The 18,687-nt window shown below is 48.2% G+C and overlaps 1 protein-coding gene across 5 annotated transcripts; it reads right to left on the bottom strand.

Moving 5' to 3' along the window:
- Positions 1-3,958: 3,958 nt before the first annotated feature.
- Positions 3,959-17,697, bottom strand: AGTR2 (angiotensin II receptor type 2). 5 transcript variants are annotated; one of them, XM_084640161.1, is made up of 3 exons: positions 17,588-17,697; positions 7,872-8,027; positions 3,959-5,608 (listed from the first exon to the last, which is right to left on the bottom strand). In XM_084640161.1, the coding sequence occupies exon 3, from the start codon at positions 5,575-5,577 to the stop codon at positions 4,399-4,401; it is 1,179 nt and encodes a 392-aa protein (XP_084496287.1). In that variant the 5' UTR covers positions 5,578-5,608; positions 7,872-8,027; positions 17,588-17,697; the 3' UTR covers positions 3,959-4,398. The 5 variants fall into 5 exon arrangements, with proteins under 5 accessions (XP_084496287.1, XP_084496285.1, XP_084496288.1 ...); XM_084640159.1 differs by having other exon boundaries at positions 7,872-8,083; positions 17,588-17,696; XM_084640162.1 differs by lacking the exon at positions 17,588-17,697 and adding an exon at positions 11,651-11,881.
- Positions 17,698-18,687: the final 990 nt, after the last annotated feature.

Genomic DNA, 18,687 nt, shown 5'->3' on the forward strand with positions numbered 1-18,687 from the left:
AAATCAAAATTTTCCACAGGAAAAATGTCACTTTCCATCAATTTTTTGATTTTTCAGTTGGGAGAATCAAAATGGAAACTTGTCAGTTTTGATCAGAATGAAACAATTCTTGAGAAAACTGCAGTTTTACATTTGAACATTCCCGGATTGGAACTCGTCGGAATGTTTCTTTTGGTGAAGGTTTTGGGTCTCTTGGTCTTTCCATCCGCTTCGGAATGGGAAGGGATTTTCAAGGCCAACATTTCCCACAAATGGGGACAGCACCATACAGGATTTAGACCCAAAGGAAAGGCAAACTAGCCTCTGACCTGAACTGGCTGAGATCACCTCGTCGGTTTCCCCTTCCCACCAGCATCACCGAGGTCTGAGCTGGCTGGAGTTTCAGTTCTCACCCCAGCCAGTCTCTGAAAACACTGAGCAAGTTAAACAGCCCCTGAGGGTCAGCGGCTACTCCCTGACATCACTGCCCCCCTTAGTGGCCACAAATAGAAATTGACTAAAAGGGGCTGATGGAAGTTACTCTACCTGGGAGAGCCCTCAGAGCCCATGAACAATCGCTCAGCTGCAGCGCTGACAAATTCTGCCTAAGCCTGCAAACCTGTCAACAGCCCCAGTGCTGGCAATGGCCACTGAAAGCCCTAGCGTGGAGATCTGCTCTGTCGCCATAGCCAGACAAAGACCAACAGCAGCTGGTGAGCACGATGCAATCTGACCATGCGCAGGCCTAAGCCCAGCTTGACTGTAGCCCAGGACAGCTAGTGGGCCTGGTTCATGGAAAGCCTGCCTTGCCACAAAACCCCCTGGAATTCTCCTCGAGAAAGCAACCTCTGGGCCGACCAGCAAGGCTGGCCACAGGAAATGCGGGCTTCAGGGATTTGTAGTTCAAATGCTTTGGGGTTCATGCACGTCCACGGAGGGAAGCCTCAGGTTACACTAAAATGTAATCACTTTTCTGGGGAAAGATTTCAGCAATCAGGCCATTCATTTCCCTTTACAACAGCTCGGTTGCATCTCAGCCCATGTGGGCCAGGCTGCAGGGAGGGGTGTCCACATAACACGAGCCAGCTGCGGGATGGCAAGATGATATTCTTGTGTGAAATAAATCAAGAGGAAATGGACAAGCTTGCTGAGTGGGCGCCAAGACATGCTCAGGCTTGCTGGCCGCTCCGGGAGAACACGCTGTACTAAACATTGCTGTCTTATTGTGTACTTTATGCAAACAAGTCACTTACCACCACAATGCCTGTGCCCACGAATGGCTGTTCTTGGCCTTTGCTTTCTCCACTCAGCGGCACAGACAGGATGCCCAACTGGAGGCTCACGCAGTTCGTTAAAGCAGACGGGAGTGCAGTGCAGCTGGGAGCAGGAAACTGGAAATTGGGGTTTTTAGTTCTGGTGAGGACAAAGCCAGACCCTGTAACGTAGAAAACCCCCCCCTCAGTTCTGCCCCCTGCACCCCTCCAGGGGGAAACACGGTGAAATCCCTGCATATAGTTCCCGCAGGGTCTCCCTTTCAGCGTGGGGAGAGGAGGAGTTGAGAGATGACTTATTCAAAGGAGCAGAGGGTTCTCCCCTCAAACCCCACAGTCCCAGGGGATCTGCCAGAGACCCTTTGCCTCTGCATCGGTTCTGGGGTCCCTGCTCCCATCTTTGGCCACCCCTCAGACTTCTCTGTGGGAGGGACCCCACAGGGGGGAGGGGCTCCTTAGAAGTGAGAGTACTGTCTTTTTGCGCATTCCCCCAAGCAATAGGTCCATGCACATCTCCCTCACCCCCTCTTTCATGCCCCTCGCCACTCAAGGATCCCCAGCGCCAGAGAGCGATGAAGAGGAATCGGTGCAGAGGCAGCTTGACCATCTTTGTGCATAGGCCTGAGGAGATCCATGTGCCGAGGGGCCCCCGTCCCACCCAGGAGCTGCTCCCTGGGGCCCAAGGCTATTTGTTTTGTCCTGCTCTAGCTCTCTGACTAAACCCAGTATTCTAACCCACAGCTGGGAGCTGCCCCTCAGCAGAGAATGGAACCGCTTCCATATGAGGGGAGATTAGAAAGCCGGGGACTGGTGAGTTTGGGAAAGAGACGACTAAGGGGGGAAATGACAGAGGTCTATAAAATCATGAATGGTGTGGAAAAATTGAATAAGGAAGTGTTATTTACACCTTCACATAACACAAGCACTAGGGGTCATTCACTGAAATTAATAGGCAGCAGGATTAAAGCAAACAAAAGGAAGTACTTCTTCGCACAGCACACAGCCAACCTGTGGAACTCATTGCCAGGGGATGCTGTGAAGACCAAAACTATAACTGGATTCAAAAAAAGAATTGGATAAATTCATGGCAGACAGGCCCAGCTTCAGCTTTTAGCCAAAATGGTCAAGGATGCAACCCCATGCTCTGGGTGTCCCTAGGCCTCTGACTGCCAGATGCTGGGACTGGATGGCAGGGGACGGATCACCTGATGATTCCCCTAATCTGTTCATTCCCTCTGAAGCATATGGCATTGGGAGACAGGATACTGGGCTAGATGGACCATTGGTTTGACCCAGTGGCTGTTCTTATGTTCTTAGTCTCCATGCAACTGCAGAAACAAACAGTGCAATCAGTCTGCGGCGGGGGGGGGAATGAATATCCTTGACAGCAGGAGCTCCTGCACTGCCTTCCACCCTCTGTGGCACGCACACAATTCCATTGGTTTACAGCGTATCATGGGTGCAACCGAGGGCAGAAACTGGCCCTCAGTGCTTATAAATTACCCTTACTGTATCTGTGTAGCAGACAAGTCCCACCCTACCCAGAGGTCCCCCGTCCGAGCTGTGCAAATCACCAAAGGGAATAATAGTGAACCCCAGGCTGTGTGTGTTAATCTTCTGCAGGGGGAGTTTCCACATAGTCCACAGTTTCCACATAGTCACTGCTGCTGGGTCACACACGGGGGTTGCTATTAATTATTCGCATATGGCTACAGATTTCAGTGTAGTTGGATTCAAACGTGGGGCACAGACTGTTTCTCAATCCAAACAGCGTTTCAGTTTGGCCTCTGCAAGCTGGCAGTGAGACTGCAGCCAGAATGTAGTGCTTGTAAAAGGTGCCACCCTGACAAGATACCCGCACGACTCTTATTCTGAGAGCAGGGGCGGTGGAGGGGCCCATTCACATTTCTAGTGTGTAACTGCGGATTCATTCAGTGCTTGGCCTCTCTGCAGAGAACGAGAGAGGAGCCAAAGATTGCCCCTAATTACTGACCTTGCAAGGGGCGATTTGGAGATCAAAAGCTCCGTTCCATGACCCTGTCCCTTTAAATACCAGGCAATTATCCAAATATGATTATGCGTGTGGCTGTAGCAGCATTCTGGGTTTCAGTAATTGCTAAGCAATTAACCGCCGGCTCCACCAGAATCAACCAGCGCCCTGCTCATTTGTAGCCCGGGTCAGAACACTGCTGACAACATGAAATCTTGGCTAACCCAGAACGTTTCTTGGAGCTTTACCTGGTTCTGTGATGGGTCAGTATCACTGACTCTGATGCCTAGGACAATGGCTGGGAGCCCGACTCGCTACTCTGCCTGATTCTGAGTGACCCGGGATGGAAAACTCTGCTCTCCGTCAGAAAGATCAGGAATTTAGGTCTCCCACATCCCAGCCTGCAACCCCACCCGCCAGGCTGTAGAGCATGTGTATCTCTTGCTCCACCCAAAAAGCTCTCCTAAGTCAAAAGGTTCCCCTCCAAAAATAGATTTTTCAACAGTTCTGGCTTGGGGACAAGGTTTGAAAGGTTTTGGTTTTGATCCAATTCCTGTCTATTTGCTGCAATGGTCCCAGATCCAAACAAACAGGAAATAAGTCCAGTGTTTTCACAATGTTGCAGGGAGGGTTCTTTCAGAACGCATGAATAATCTGATCTCTTCATCAAATACTTTCACTAAATGAAATACAGAACAAAATCTTTTCTTACCAACAGGTACAGTAATATCTGTATTTTACTTATTTTACAGCATGATTGACAGGTTTTTGTCATGCCAAACTATTTCCTTCCGGAAGAGATTTTAATGAGGGGGTGTGATAGTCACAGTTTTCTCTATTGCACAGTCTTTTATTAGCATTATTTTGGTCACCCTTTCCTATGTCGTATTAAACAGCATTCATGTGCCCCCAGCTACATACAATCTTATGTTTTAAATCGTCATGTATAGGTTGATTTTATAGACATTACACCTTACATAAAAATTCTGCAGTCATTGCTCTTTGCCAAAAGGCAGGTAAAGTAGATGACTCGGTACATGAAAATAAATTCTCCTTTGAACATTTTGTACCAGAAAATCTGGAAAATGGAGGGAAAAAAGAGGACAGTGTTGTGGCATTCAGAGTGCCCAGATGCCCCAAAGAAACCCTGTTTGCTACCTACAGTGTTGGTTTACAGTTCAATCTTTCTTTGTCACAGTTTCCAGGGGTCTCAGCCTCTTTAAGGCAACTCCCTTTTCTTGAAGAAGAGCTTTGTCTGGTGCTGTTAAACTGATAGACTCGCAGCTTAAAGAGATGTTGGAGCTTCTCTTGGAACTGGTGTCCAATGAAACAGTACAACAAAGGGTTGATGCAGCTGTTTGCAAATCCCAGGCAGATGCCAAAAGGCAAAGTAGTGTCAATGGCTGTTATAATGTCACAGTTATTAATGATGTTCATCCGAGCCAGGGCATCCAAAAAGGTTAAAATGTGGAATGGAAGCCAGCAAATTAAGAAAGCCACAACAACTGCAGCCACCAGCTTCAAGACTTTGTCTCTTTTTTGTTTGTTTTTCCTAAATTCCTGTGCTTTCATTAAGTGCATCCAGATCCACACGTAGCATGTGGCTATGACAATTAAAGGAATCAAAAAGCCAAGAGTGTTTTTCATTAAGGCTGTTCCAGCAGACCACTTTGCATACTTCTCATAGGGAAAAGCCATAATGCAAGCATTCACCCCCAAGCTTTCAATGAAGTACATGTCACGGAAATAAAACGTTGGCAGGGAAGACAAACAAGCTAGGCCCCAAACAAGTAATGCTATCAACGACGCTTGCTGCAGTGTTCTCCTTTGCGACCGAATAGGATAGACAATAGCTCGGTACCGGTCCATGCTCATGCAGGTGATGAAAAATATACTTGCAAACATGTTCAGAGACAGAACGGAACTTGAAATTTTGCACATCACAGATCCAAAAAGCCAGTTGTATCCATAGGCATAATAGGCTGACCAAAGGGGGAGTGTGGCTAGGCACAACAAATCGGCCATGGCCAGATTGAAAATGTAAATATTAGCAACTGTCTTAGGGCCGTGGTGGCGACAGAGTACCACGACCACCACGCTGTTGCCAGCAAGCCCAAGGATAAAGATAACGCAGTAGAGCACCGGAATCAGTGTAAATTGATAATCTGAATATAGAAGTGGACAGGAGGAGGGAGACATCTGCTCAGTCGATACGTTTGTAGCAGAGTAATGTACATCTTGAAGTGTTTCTTCCGTAGTGTTGAGCCTGGAGTAATTACTGTACATCTTGGGTATTGGCGAGGAGATAGTCACTGCTGGAAATGCTTGTGCTAGCATTTGTCACCACCTTTATCACCACATTGTTCCCCTGCAGATTATAAAACAAGTGTTAGAGCCACACGTAGCCAACAAAATCACCGTTGCTATTCTCAGAGCTTCTATCCCAATGACAGGGTGCGATTAGCACCAGAGAGGGGTGATGGTACGTCCTAATTAGGCCTAGCAAAGGGCTGAGGTTCTGGGTTTTTTCCTGAGATCCTGAGGAGGTTCTTGCTGTGGGCAGAAGAAGGGAAAGCCCTTTGATTCAGGACAAGGCCCAGGCTGGGCTCCTCCTGACCCTTTTCTCCACGTGCTCATCCTGTTTCCCATCTTTCTCACAGCTGACAGAAAACAATCATTCTTTGCACGCCCACGCAAAGCGCTCACAGAGCTTTACAGACATTCATCTCGCCTCCCAGCCACCTCACAAGTGAGGTGAGGATTAGCTCCATTTCATGGAGTGGGCAATTAAGGCATGGAGAAGGCTACAAGGCTTGCAAATGGCACACAATAACCAGTGCACTCCCCGTGCTGTGTATTCACTGGGAGAGAAGAACGTGGCAGGGAAGCAGGGGCCTGCTCCTGCTCCCAGTGAAGTCAGTGGAAGTTTAGTCAGTGGACTTTAGTGGGAGCAGGACTGGCCTTCAGTTCAGTTATACAACGCAGGAGCAACTACAAGACACAGCCACGAATATAGGCATAAAAGACAGACCTCGGTCACACATCTTTCGGGGACCTACTTCATGTGAAATTTCAATTCAACGTTTGTTCCGTCTGCACACCCAGCAGAGCATTAATCACTTTGTATATTGGACTTGGAAAAGGTTCAGAATAAGGCAACAAAAATTATGAGGGGTATGGAACAGCTTCCGTATGAGGAGAGATTAATAAAACTGGGATTTTTCAGCTTGGAAAAGAGATGACTAAGGAGGGGATTCAGCTCTATAAAATCATGACTGGTGTGGAGAAAGTAAATAAGGAAGTGTTATTTACTCCTTCTCATAACACAAGAACTAGGGGTCACCAAATAAAATTAATAGGCAGCAGGTTTAAAACAAACAAAAGGAAATATTTTTGTACATAACGCACAGTCAACCTGTGGAACTCCTTGCCAGAGGATGTTGCAAAGGCCAAGACTATAACAGGGTTCAAAAAAGAAATAGATAAGTTCATGGAGGATAGGTCCATGAATGGCTATTAGCCAGGATGGCCAGGGATGGTGTCCCTAGCCTCTGATTGTCAGAAGCTGGGAATGGGTGACAGGGGATGGTAATCACTTGGTGATTACCTGTTCTGTTCATTCCCTCTGGGGCACCTGGCATTGGCCACTGTCGGTAGACAGGATACTGGGCTAGATGGATCTTTGGTCTGACCCAGTCTGGCCATTCTTATGTAAAAGTTTAACCAATAAAAAGGACGTCGCCATGACATTCCATTATTTGTCATTACGTAAGATAAAACTACACTTGCTGTTTGTTTAAATACTCATGGAACTATTTATATTTATGCTACTAAAAATCCTTGCAAGGTATAAATGCAGCCATTTCAGACTTAGCCAGGGTCTCCGTAAGACACTGGGAGTTTTGATGGGGTAAGGGCTGCAGGGTCTATCCCTAACAATGCTGTTTTATTTAACCAAGAGTGAATGACAGCCTCAAAAAGTCTCAGTATTTTCTATCATTCTAACAACTTTAGCCAATTCTTCTCATGCATGATCATGTACGGTTTGCACAAAATATTTTAATACTACAGTAAATAATACACTTCCTAGAAAAATCTGGTAAAACAAACTTTTAAATACATGGTTATCATAATGTAATAAGAATAAAATTGGCAACAGATGAATGCCTCTTCACTTAAAGTCACAAATTGAGTTTAAGATCCAGTGTACTATTAAACAGTTCCTCCACCATGGTGAGGGCTCTGGTTTGGTTTTCGGTTTTTAACTGTATAGATCATCTTTTTCTCATGCCTACTGTATTTTGAAACCAGAATGAAGTGTTGGAAATAGAGTCATGAAGTCTTATCTGTTTGATTTACTGTCAGCAAGACTGTTTTATGTTTACGTTTAGATAAATTATCATGAATTAGCACCAGCTGTTTCTACATGCCCAGCTGTCTGCTCTTAAATTATTCATTTCAGATTTTTTATTTTCATTGTATTTTATTTTTTGTAAAGTATTCTACTTATTTTTGCTATGCTTCCATTTAAAGCAGCATGACACATCGCATCATTGTAGGTAAAGCAATATATTTTTAACAAATTTTTTTACAGTAGATAAATAAGTAAACAAGAAGTGACTTCCACTTACCTTAAAAGTGTCAGAACTCAAGCTGGAGATAGATATAGAATAACGTGGTCCCTTATTCCACTTTCCTTCTAGCAGGCAACATCTCCAGCTCTCTGCTTTCTTTCCGATACATTCTGTTGTCTGCACCAGGAGACTTTAACCTACGTAACTTCAGGACTGAAATATGAACACTTGCCAGTTTGTTGAATTTTTTTTTTTTTTTGGCAGCAAAACTGATTGCGAATCCCCCATCCAAGATCATGTCAGTTCACAGAGTGAATCAGAAAAGGAGAGAAACAAGAACAAAATGAAATTTGCATAAACATATTGAGCTGTTTTGCTAGCATAGATAGTGGGTTCCTTATACTGGGGAAATACACATACACTCTCTGTAGTTAATGGTTTTCAGGGGGGAAATCCCACTTTCTTTAAAGGATTCTCAATCTTTGACAACAAATTCAAGAGAGCAGTAGATATTTGTGCTAACTAAAGAAACAACAGGAAAGTCAACAAAGGGAGTAAAATGGGCAGAAGGTAATGTAGACTGTGGGAAGCAGCCGGGGACACTCTGAGAAGGACTCACAGAGGGAAAATATTTACTTCGTAAGTGAAGGAAAAACTCAGAGGGCTGCTGCCTTCTGATACACAGTATGGACATATATTACCCAAGTGTCTTAAAACAGGTACATTGCTTGTGAGATGATGCACAAGAGTCTAAGTCTGCAGCAGAGCAAATCCCAGAGCAGCGAGAAGAATCATGCTACGAGTTAAAGCAACAAGCCCATGGTCTAAAAGCACGGCAGAGCTGTAAGCCTGCACGTTCAAAGCCAGACACAACTCACAGCAAATTGTGTACATGAATGTGCTTCCCCATCATTCCCATTTCGTGCTTCTTTTACTTGTATGTTATTTAGTTGAAGACACTCGTGCAAGAGGATTGGTGAAGCTAAACATTCACAAGCGCTGCAAACATTTTGTCCTGTTGTTAGAAGTCTGCTTTCCTCTGGCGCCTCCGCTGGGGCTACGTGACCGCTCCTCCCAACGAGACAAGGCACTTGCCATGCAGAGCTCACCCCAGGCTCAGGGCAATGCCCACCAGCCAATGGCTCTCGGGTTTGCTCACTGCAGGCTGCCAGTGGCTAATCGCAGCTGCCCTCTCAGGCGCTGGGAATCGTCCGGCCCAGTGCTGAACATTGCCTTTAAATGTGCCCAGAGGGCAGAAAGCTCTTCTCTGCCTCAAATGCTCCATGCTCCTCCTGCTGTGGCTTCCCGCAGTGCAGGCAGCCTGCCCCTCACAGCCCCCACCACCAGCACGCCTGCATGCCTCTTGCTGCTCCGCATAGACCCCTGGCTCTGAAGCACCGGCTCCCTCAGACCTGCCCAGCAGCCCGCTGCAGCCTTTGCAACCGGCAGGCAGAAGGTCCAGGCCGCCCTCCAGATCCTGCCCACTGCCTGCCACGACCCGGACAGCCCTCAGCCGTAATGATCAAATACCGCCCCCCTGGGGGGGGGGGGCTGCTGCAGGGAGCTGCCCCCCTTCTGGTGACTTTGGGGCTCTGGAGACTTGGGGCTGCTCTCTCACCCCTTCTCTCAGGCGCTTCCGTGAGCCGCACACCTCGTGGCCATTACCGTAGTCACCTGGCGGGCAGGGCAGCGCGCCTGTCCCACTGCACTGCCGAGCCTTGAGGCACAGCCAGGCCTGCCTCGGGCCCACAGGCAGCCTGAGCCAGGAATTGAAGCCAGGTTTGTTAGTGCCCTGCCTGCTGGATCAGCCTTTCTTGCTAGTACCAGATCACCAAACACAACACCCTTTACAGAGCTGGTGGGAATGGCCCTCTGCTGTTCCCTCACAGCCTAACCAGGTCGTGGAGACATATCGCTTTTGACCACATTTTCATCAGAAAGGGGAGAGAGAGTCTCTCTCGTACTCTATCTCCTGGCTAGGGCACTGGCTGGGACGGGGAAGAGCCAGGTTTGAGTCCCTGCTCCGCCTCATTCAGAGCCTGCTCATTCCAAATCAGGGACTAGAGCCTGGTCTTCCACGTGCCAGGGGAGTGCTCTGACCACCCCTAGCCCCAAGTCACCAGCTCCACTATCCATCCGAAAATGGACATTGACACAAGTCCAGCCTGGGGAAGAGGGCTGAAACATTCTGGTTTTGCTCCAGCCATGGAACAAACACAAAAAACCTCAACTGTTGCCATGCAACTGAATTGTCATCCTAGGCTCAGCTCTGACCCTCTGCCGGTATGTCACATGCTCACGCAGCTCCTGAACGCCTACCTAGTGCCTTAACACACCAGCATCCATGCTTTCCGCTGCCGGGGGAGCCAGCGAGGGTCAGCTCTCGAAGCAGAGACCAGGCCGGAGCAAGCTGTGTGAGAGGGAAGGGAAAGAGAGTCTTCTGCCAACCCAGATGGGATTGGGCTCTGCCCCTTGTAACAGATTAATCGCACACCTGCACACACCCCCAGGAGGGCCTGGATCCACAGGTGCACTGTGTGGCAGGGGGTGCACAAGTGCAGGCCTGTTCGAGCCACGACTGCTGCCCTGTGTAGGAGTTGGACACCTTGTTACCGGAGTATAGAAAGGAGAGGGAGGCAACTGGTGATCAGATACAAGTGTCTGCACTGGCCTGCCCACCTCCAGCCCTGAACGCTTTCAGCAGCCAGCAGGACATTGGTTTTATTCTCATCGCGTCTAAGCCTGCAGCTCTCCTCTGCTTCAATGCATTACCCAAAGCCAGTCCAGTCAGGTGCCTTCCCTGGCAGGACTGCGAGCTACAGCCCATATTGCAAGGAACAATCCGTAGGGGGAAATAGCCTGCCGGGATCTGGGTTTCATAAGCCACGTGCAGAGCAGAGTTTGCAATGCTTCATACGCAGCATTATTGGCTGCTTGGCTTGATGACTCGCAGCCCTCTTGAAAACAGACCATCTATGCCAGCAGTTCTCAAACTGGGGTCTGTGAGAGTACTCCAGGGGGTCCGCAAGTCATGACCGAGGCTGCCAGCCCCACTGGTCAACTCCTCCCACTCCCTCCAAGTGCCTCCTGCATGCCACGGAGCAGCTGTTCAGTGGCATGCAGGAGGTGCTGGGAGGGCAGGGGAGGAGCGGGGATGGAGCGTGCTTCGGGGGAAGAGGCAGAGAAGAGGAGGGGCAGGGGTGGGGCCTTGTGGGGAAGGGGTGGAGTGGGGAAGGGGTCTGAGGGATGAGTGGGGGTTGAGCACCTCTGGGGAAAATTAGAAGCTGGCTTGGGGGTCCGTGAAAAAATTTAAATCAAAATGGGGTTCCTTGGGTTGCAAAAATTTGAGAACTGCTGATCTATACAAAAGCCACAAAGAGCTGGAGACCTGGGCTCCAGTCCCGGGGGCCCAGGGCTCTCCTCCCTTCTGTGGGGGTAGCTGAGTAGGGCAAACGGTATCTCCCATGCATGTTCCCTTAGAGACCAGGGGAGCCTCTCGAGCCAAGCGACACGGAAGGGACCTGTTCAAGAGAACAGGGGAGGGGAGACGCCACACCATGCTCCCCTGATGGCAGTTAACATCTGCTCAGAAATCCAGCGACTGCTGTTAAAAACCCCTCTGCAGAGACTCCTGGGGCTGAATGGGCCCTGGAGACTGACCTGGCCTCTCACTCCAAGTGGAGCCTGCGGCGAAGGATTCCTGTGGGATCTCTCTGGGGATATCCGTTTCCAGTGCTGGCTCCTTGCACAAACATCCCATTCCCTAGAAAGCAAATCAACCACACTGCTTGGCAGACTTGCTTTTGATTCAACGTGTAGTAAAACCTGGCCCTTACCGCACAACACAACACGACTGAAAAACAGCGAAACTCCCTTATTTCCTCTCTTCACTGCAGCGCACCTAACCCAGTGCTTCATGGACAGAACGACTGAACGGACGTGCCCAGGATTTAGAATCTACTGATAGGACGGTGACGCTGCTCTGGGGATCAACGTATGAAACGAAAACAGTTGAGCGTCCCAGGGAGACCATGTGCCAAGGGCAGATAAACAGCACAGCTGCAATCCTCAAGCCAGAGCATCACACACATCTTTCAGGAAGATATAGAATTCACCCTAGAGGGAGGGTAACTCCCCCACCCACACATCCCCACTAGCACAGGACCATCTCTAAGATTTGTGGACTGTAAATCAGAATCAGAGCCAGCTGAAAAATGGTATGTTGGGGGGGTGGAGTGTTAAAAAAAACAACCTTGTTCTCTTGAAATTCTTCATGGGAAGTTTCAGAATTTTTCAATGATTGATGAAAAACAATTTGTTTTTAAAACAAAAAAATAAAAATGTTTTCAATTCAGTTTGGGGGATTTTCCACCTCCCCCTTCTTTCTCTTTAGCCACTGGAAAAGATCAGGGGATAAGGGGCAGAAACAAAAACTACAAAAGAAAAAAAAGTCTAAAAATGTTCAGGCTTAAAATAAAAAAAAAAAAATCTGAAAAAAATTTTAAAACAGAAAATTGTCCACACTTTGTTTAGAAGGCGCCATGTAATTAGAAACCATTGACAATGGAAGCTTTCGCCTAGCTCATATCATGATGCTCCAGACTACAAGAAGGAATGTAACTTTTTGAAAGCCGTCACGAGTTGCATTTCCCTAGGCGCTCCGTGCTCTCTCTTTGATAATTAGCACTGAACACCTCCGTAGAGTGCGCCTGGCACGAGTGCACAACACAAATGCGACTCTTTTCAGAGCGCGGCGGACACCATGTGCCTAGCACACAGGAGAAAAACTGCACGTTTTCGCAAGCCCACCTTGTTGATCAATAGCCCTGTGCTCACCTGCTCCTGGACAGGAGTGGAGAGAACGTCGCCCCGCAGCCACAGAGCTTGCTGCCAGCTGCACTGTACATAACCACTTCTGACAGCGCCTTTGCCCTGCTTGTTCAAACATCCGATAGGCTTTGTTACGAAGAAAAACATCAGTAGCGTGTGAAAGTTTATTTTTCATGATGCCGAGACCAAATTGTTGTTTAGACTGAAATATAAACAGTGTTTTCTTCTCCAGATCCTTTTCAGTTCCTCATGGATACTCGCTGTGTTTGCCCTGCCGGTACCTCTTGGAATGCCTAAAACCTCACCATTGGCTTATCCCAGAACAGGTCGACCTGGCAATCTGAGGCGTGACCGCAGCAGAGTGAAAACCAGAAGCACAGACGCAGTGGTACAGGCTAGCAACATGAGGACCTCAAGGTCCCCAGCGGGCTTGGACGGCCCATGCAGAAGCCAGCGTCTCAGCATCTAGGCTGCTGTTTGTAGCCATGCTAAAATGGGGAAACCATCCATGCTGGGATTGTCCCTCAGATTACAGGGCAGACGTACCCTTAGTAGCAGAGGGATAGGCCCAAAACAGGCATGGCCTCTGGCTCCAGCCCCAGGCGAAATCATCACGACGAGGTGGGTCTTTGCACACCGGCCACACTCCTCGCACACCCGTTCTGCAGAGACTGCTGGAGCTAGGCTGGTGGGGCAACTAAGGAGGAGGGGCTTGGCAGTGTACTCCCCTTTTCTCTAGACCCCCCCCAGAAGCTCCCCAGAGAGATCCCACAGGAATCCAGGCCCACAGGGTGGGAGCGGGTGGGGTGGGGAGACCGGCTGATTTCCACTGAGCACTCTCCTTCAAACCTTCCTGGTGCAAGTCCCAGGGTGAAACAGCACTAGCTGGTGCAGGATGCCTTACTCACTCGATCAGGAACCATGCTTTTGAGGGGCACTGACAGCTGGGAAGACCAGGCTGATGCATGGCGGCAAATGGTCCTTTTCCTCTCAAATGGCAGGCAACCTGCAGATTTTTGGGGCCGGGGGCAGGGCCACCCAGCCCTACTGATGGACAGATGAGCAGGAAGCTCATTCTGTTTCAGCCCCCTTACCTGAAGCTAGCCCAGCTCGGAGCCTGCGTTGGACATGTACACGTGCATTTCAGCAGAGAACTGTGCCCTGCACATCTATTGGTGCTCAACTAATGCTAACCCCTGGAAATGCACATTTGCACGCAGAGCGGCGGCTCCTCTTCCTAACATCCGGCCCAAACGTTCAACAAGTTGGTTAGAAAATTACAACAGTAAAAAAAAGCTGATTAAGGAGAGTAAATATGAACCCATAATTCATCATTTTGTTTTTGTAAATTAATAAAAGTACATTACAGAGTTTGTGTCTGGGGTTTCACGGGGAAGCCGATAACTGTTGCTTTCCCAGCCTTCGCCTGGAATATTCCAAACAATGTAATATTTCAAAATGTTCTAGCAACTTGTCAAGTCATACTCTTGAGGTTAAAATTTCCTTGGCCTGCCAAATTCCTCCATGCAGCTCCAGATGCAGAAGGTATTTGTGGATTTAATTGGTTTCTTTTAGGGAAAACATGGGGAAAACTCATGTAAATCTCCTCCCCAAGAAACTGCATCAAATGGTGGTCAGTAACCCACAGCAGAGTGCCACTCCGGATGGATTTAGAACAGGATGCCCGAACTCGGAGAGCAAAGTCTGCCTCGGCCACATGCCAGGAGCCCCAGGGACCTGCCGAGAGCACACACACTTTTGAAACAAAACATGCCTTTATGTTTCGCTGGCCTGCGGCCACTTCGCACATTCACCTTCAGAGTGACCTGCCCGCAGCTGCTTTCTCACAACACTTCAGACAAACAGAATGAGACACTCCAGTAAAGGTTTGGGGATTTTTAACATGCAGCCATCGGTGGATATATTGTGGGTGCTCACCTCTCCCCTCCACTGTCCAAAGGCACTTCCTGTGGAAAGGCAAGGCCTCCGGAGTCGCTTTGGAGGGATACGGCGGGCTGCGGTAAGCCAATGTTCTGGATGACTACCCATGTTCTGTTTGGGTCCATCATCTCTGGTCCTGGCTTTGTATGGGGAGGTCTCCATGCTCTCCCCTCTTTGGAATGGCATTGCTAGTCCTGATAGTGGAAATACAGACCAAGGAGCCCTATGATAATACAAATCAAACAACACTAGTAAGATTTCACTATTCCTGCAGTTAAATAGAAAAGGTACCAAAATTATCCTAGCTCCATCTCTCCTCACTTAGAGGTAAGAAACAAGGTTTGCTGCTCATTGGACCCACAAGGCACAACAATCTCACCAAACACAAGGAGAAGTAGCTGATGCTAATAGTACAAGAGAGGGACCAGGAGAGAGTTTGGCACAATGGAACAAAACCATCCGGGGCAGTCGCATTTAAACCAGGCACTCCTGCAGGGACGCTCTTTTACCTCTAATACTGTCCAACAGCAAAACCTAAAACAAGACAGGAAAATATTAGAAACGTGACCAAACAGGTGGATCATGGCTTGGGTAAAATACTAAGCAGGACATTAGACATCTCCAGCTCCATAAAGCCTCTGCAGGGGGTCTACTAGGAAATAAATCCCAGGGAGCATCCAACTCACTGTCTGAAGAATAGTCAAAACAGGAATCTAGCTTGTGCGTGGGTCTGAGATATGGTAACAAACGAACTGGAAAGGCTCAGACTTCCCATACAAAGTGGAATGGCAAGATTCCATTCAAAAAAAACACTTGGTGTATTTACTCTAGGAAACATTAATACCAGAAGCAGCAATGAGACAAAAGAAACAATCCCTGTGAAACACTAAGATCTATGGCCCTCATCTCAAGAAAACCACCAGGAGACTGGCTATAAGACACAGATGTGTCATGGTGGAAACAAAATGAAAGACGGTACATCAGCAGTAACAAAAATCGGGAGTGTGAGCAGGTGGTGACCCGTTGACTGGAAACTCCTCATGGTCGGCACCTTGTCTTCGACCTGTCTGTAAAGCCCCCCCACACACACACACACCTATGGCCCTATGTAAATAACAGAGTTACTGTCAAGTTGGGCAATCTTGATTTACTGGGGCTTTCACAAAAACAGAACCTCTCTTGGTACAGTATGCTGCTTGAACATCGAGTGCTTGAGAAGCAGAGAGCGGGTTGCACAGAACTAGCTGGAAACGCAGCTAAATCAAGCAACGTTTGGCATAACAGCCACATGCATTATTGTCACAGCTAGTGTGAAGCATAGGCAACTTTGCACGTCAAGAGGCCACACAAAGGCAATCTGCAGTCATCAAAAAATGGTTCTGCATGATGAAGCATCTTGCAGTGGCCATCTGTCTCCCAATGCTGTCACCACTGCATGCATCTGGAAGTTATAAAAGGGCTATAAAACAGACAAGGAAATGGAATCGCTGAAGCCATAACAAGATATAAATATGATATTTAGGATATCCAAAACTGCTGTGTGTTTAAGGAACATTTTGAATCAACAATATATTCCTCAGCCCCAGATGGTTCTATTTTCCCACTAAGTTTTAGTCCCAATAGGAAATATCTGGCAATAAAAAAAATTCTAAGAGCAACATAAATTTTGATATCTGAAAATTTCCATTAAGAAATTAATTGCAAAACAGTCAGCATGAAAGGAAAGAGTGGAGTTGAAATCAGGACCCTGAGAATGGCTCTCTCAAGATGCCCAGAAGATGAGTGGTTGAGGAATGGACAGCCCTCCCATGGGCAGAGCTGCCGGAGTCAGGAAAAGAAACACAGAGCACTTGTAAATAACATGGGGCAGCAGATCAGCTGATCTACCTTGTTCACTATGAGCTATCTACAAAAGTAAACAAGAACAGAAACAGAACATCCCTGGCTGGAAAAACAAAGCAGCAACAGAGCAACCCACTTCGAGAAGGGTGACCCCTGCCCGCCTGGTAAGGCCCACACAATGTCTCAAAAGTACGAGATGGTTGCAGTTCTGCTGACCTAGGTCACAGGAGAAGCCAGAAGAAATAGTCTCAAGGAATACACAACGTGCTGCGGTTGCACAGTGCATGTCGGCACACAGGGTTGGGAAGAAGGAATGCATTTGGATCCGCTGCTGTCAGAATGCACTAGCCAATACTCCAGACATGGGCACCGATGCAAACAGCCAGTAAGGTCTAGCTAATGGCCCCAGAGCGCACGTTTCTGTGCTCTGTTTGGGGGAGGGTGGCAGGTTCTATCCCTCAACCCTCAAGGAAGTCTCCTGCACAGAGCCATACCCTTCAGGTTTGGGGCTGAAAAATCAGCATTTGGCCTCTAGGAGGGACATCTGCAGAAGTGCCACATGTCCTCCTAGTTACACAAATGGTGTTGTTTCCAGCTGGGAGGTGGAGGCCATTACCCAATGCTGCAATCCCAGCCAAGCTTCCAGAGAAGAGTTGTTCTTATGAGGCTTTTGTTCCTCTGTTTAAATTCTGAAGGGAAAAAAGACAAACAAGCTGCAGCAAACAAAGGGATCAAATGAAGAGGGCGCCTTCGAATCTGCTGCTGCTGCAACGCCACAATGCATGGTAACGAGATTCATCCAGTTCTCACTTAAGTTCAGGCCTACCATGCATTGTATATCTTCTGCTGCTTTCCAGACACCGCTGGCAAGGCCAAACGGGAGCGGGACCATTGTGAGAGATGCAGGGAAGAGGGAGGAATGGAAGGAAACCAAAATCTGGAGAATAGAGAAAGGAAAAGCTGAGACAAGAAGGGGCTTAAAATAGAAAGAGAAATGAATGGCAAAGGGAAAAAAAGCATAAAGGAACAGAGACATTGAGGGAGAAGGTGCTTTTAAAAAGATGTGATTAAAACTAGTGAATTCCAGTATAGGGAAGAAGAAAAACCTGGAATCATTAAAAATTAAACAGCAAAGATTGTGTCACTAGTTATTTTGTTACCATGTCAGCTGTGATCAGTTGTCTAGTCAACTTGGCGTCTTAAGCTAAACAATCAGATCTCTCGCTGCCAGCCATCAGTTGCCAGATCCGATAATCAGTCCCCAGAGGCCTCTCAGATATTCACCAAGACTCAGATAAATTCTCCACTCTGGGGCGGGTGGAGTCTGATAATGGGTCTGCACTGTAGCACCAGGCCCTCCCTCCCTCTCACGCACGCACACCCCCCCCAAGCACATTAGTCAGCAAGGGGTCTGCCGCCGACTGGGGCTGCGCTACAATGCACACCAGTTATTTCTAACGGCAGTCAAGTGTTTCCCTACTAAGTATTGTACCGGCGGGAGAAAGGGGGGACTGGAAACTTCCCAGGAGGGGATGTGGGTACAGAGGTCCTCTGAGATTGGAGGCTGTGTCATGCTAACTGAGACCATCCCCCTCCCCAGGCACTGTAGTTGGAGCTGGGCCAACACCACAAACCTGAGACTTGGGTCTGGATCCAGATTTCGGATGTGCCATAAAAGTGCAGCGCGGCCGGGATCCCACGTTCTCGTTCAGTCCATTACAGAGACTGGAGTCTGGCTCTAGAGTTCAAGCAGGCTCCAATGCTCAGGGATGCTCAGGTTGCAGGCTGGCTCATGAACAGCTTTATAAGACTGCAGCGAGTATACCCCATGACCTCTAAGGAGGAGACCCACTACAGGAAAAGCCAGAACACTAGGCCTGAAGTATGGCTCAGCCCATACCCATGTCTTTCGCTGGCATCTTTGCTTAGGCTTTTTGTGTAGGCCTAGCACTTTTGCCATGGCCCCTGACCTGACCAATTCCTATCCACCAGGACCCCACCATAATGCACATCGCTGGTCTCAGGACTTGCAGGGGAGAGGGGTCCGTGTAACAATCCATTGGGATATCCCCCCAAAGTGAACTCACTCCTTTTACATGAACATATGGGGGGGGGGGGGATTTGAATCCTCCAAACCCTAAACAGCCTTCTCTGCAGAAGTGGAGTCCAGTTGCTTGTTCCTTTAAGTTACATCTTCACAGCAGTCTTCACAGGGAAAAGAGCCAGAAACACATTCGGGGTTTTAAAGGACAGTTGAAAT

This window comes from Lepidochelys olivacea, assembly GCF_965140295.1.
Source record: "Lepidochelys olivacea isolate rLepOli2 genome assembly, chromosome: 9".
Classification (NCBI taxonomy): Eukaryota; Metazoa; Chordata; order Testudines; family Cheloniidae; genus Lepidochelys; species Lepidochelys olivacea.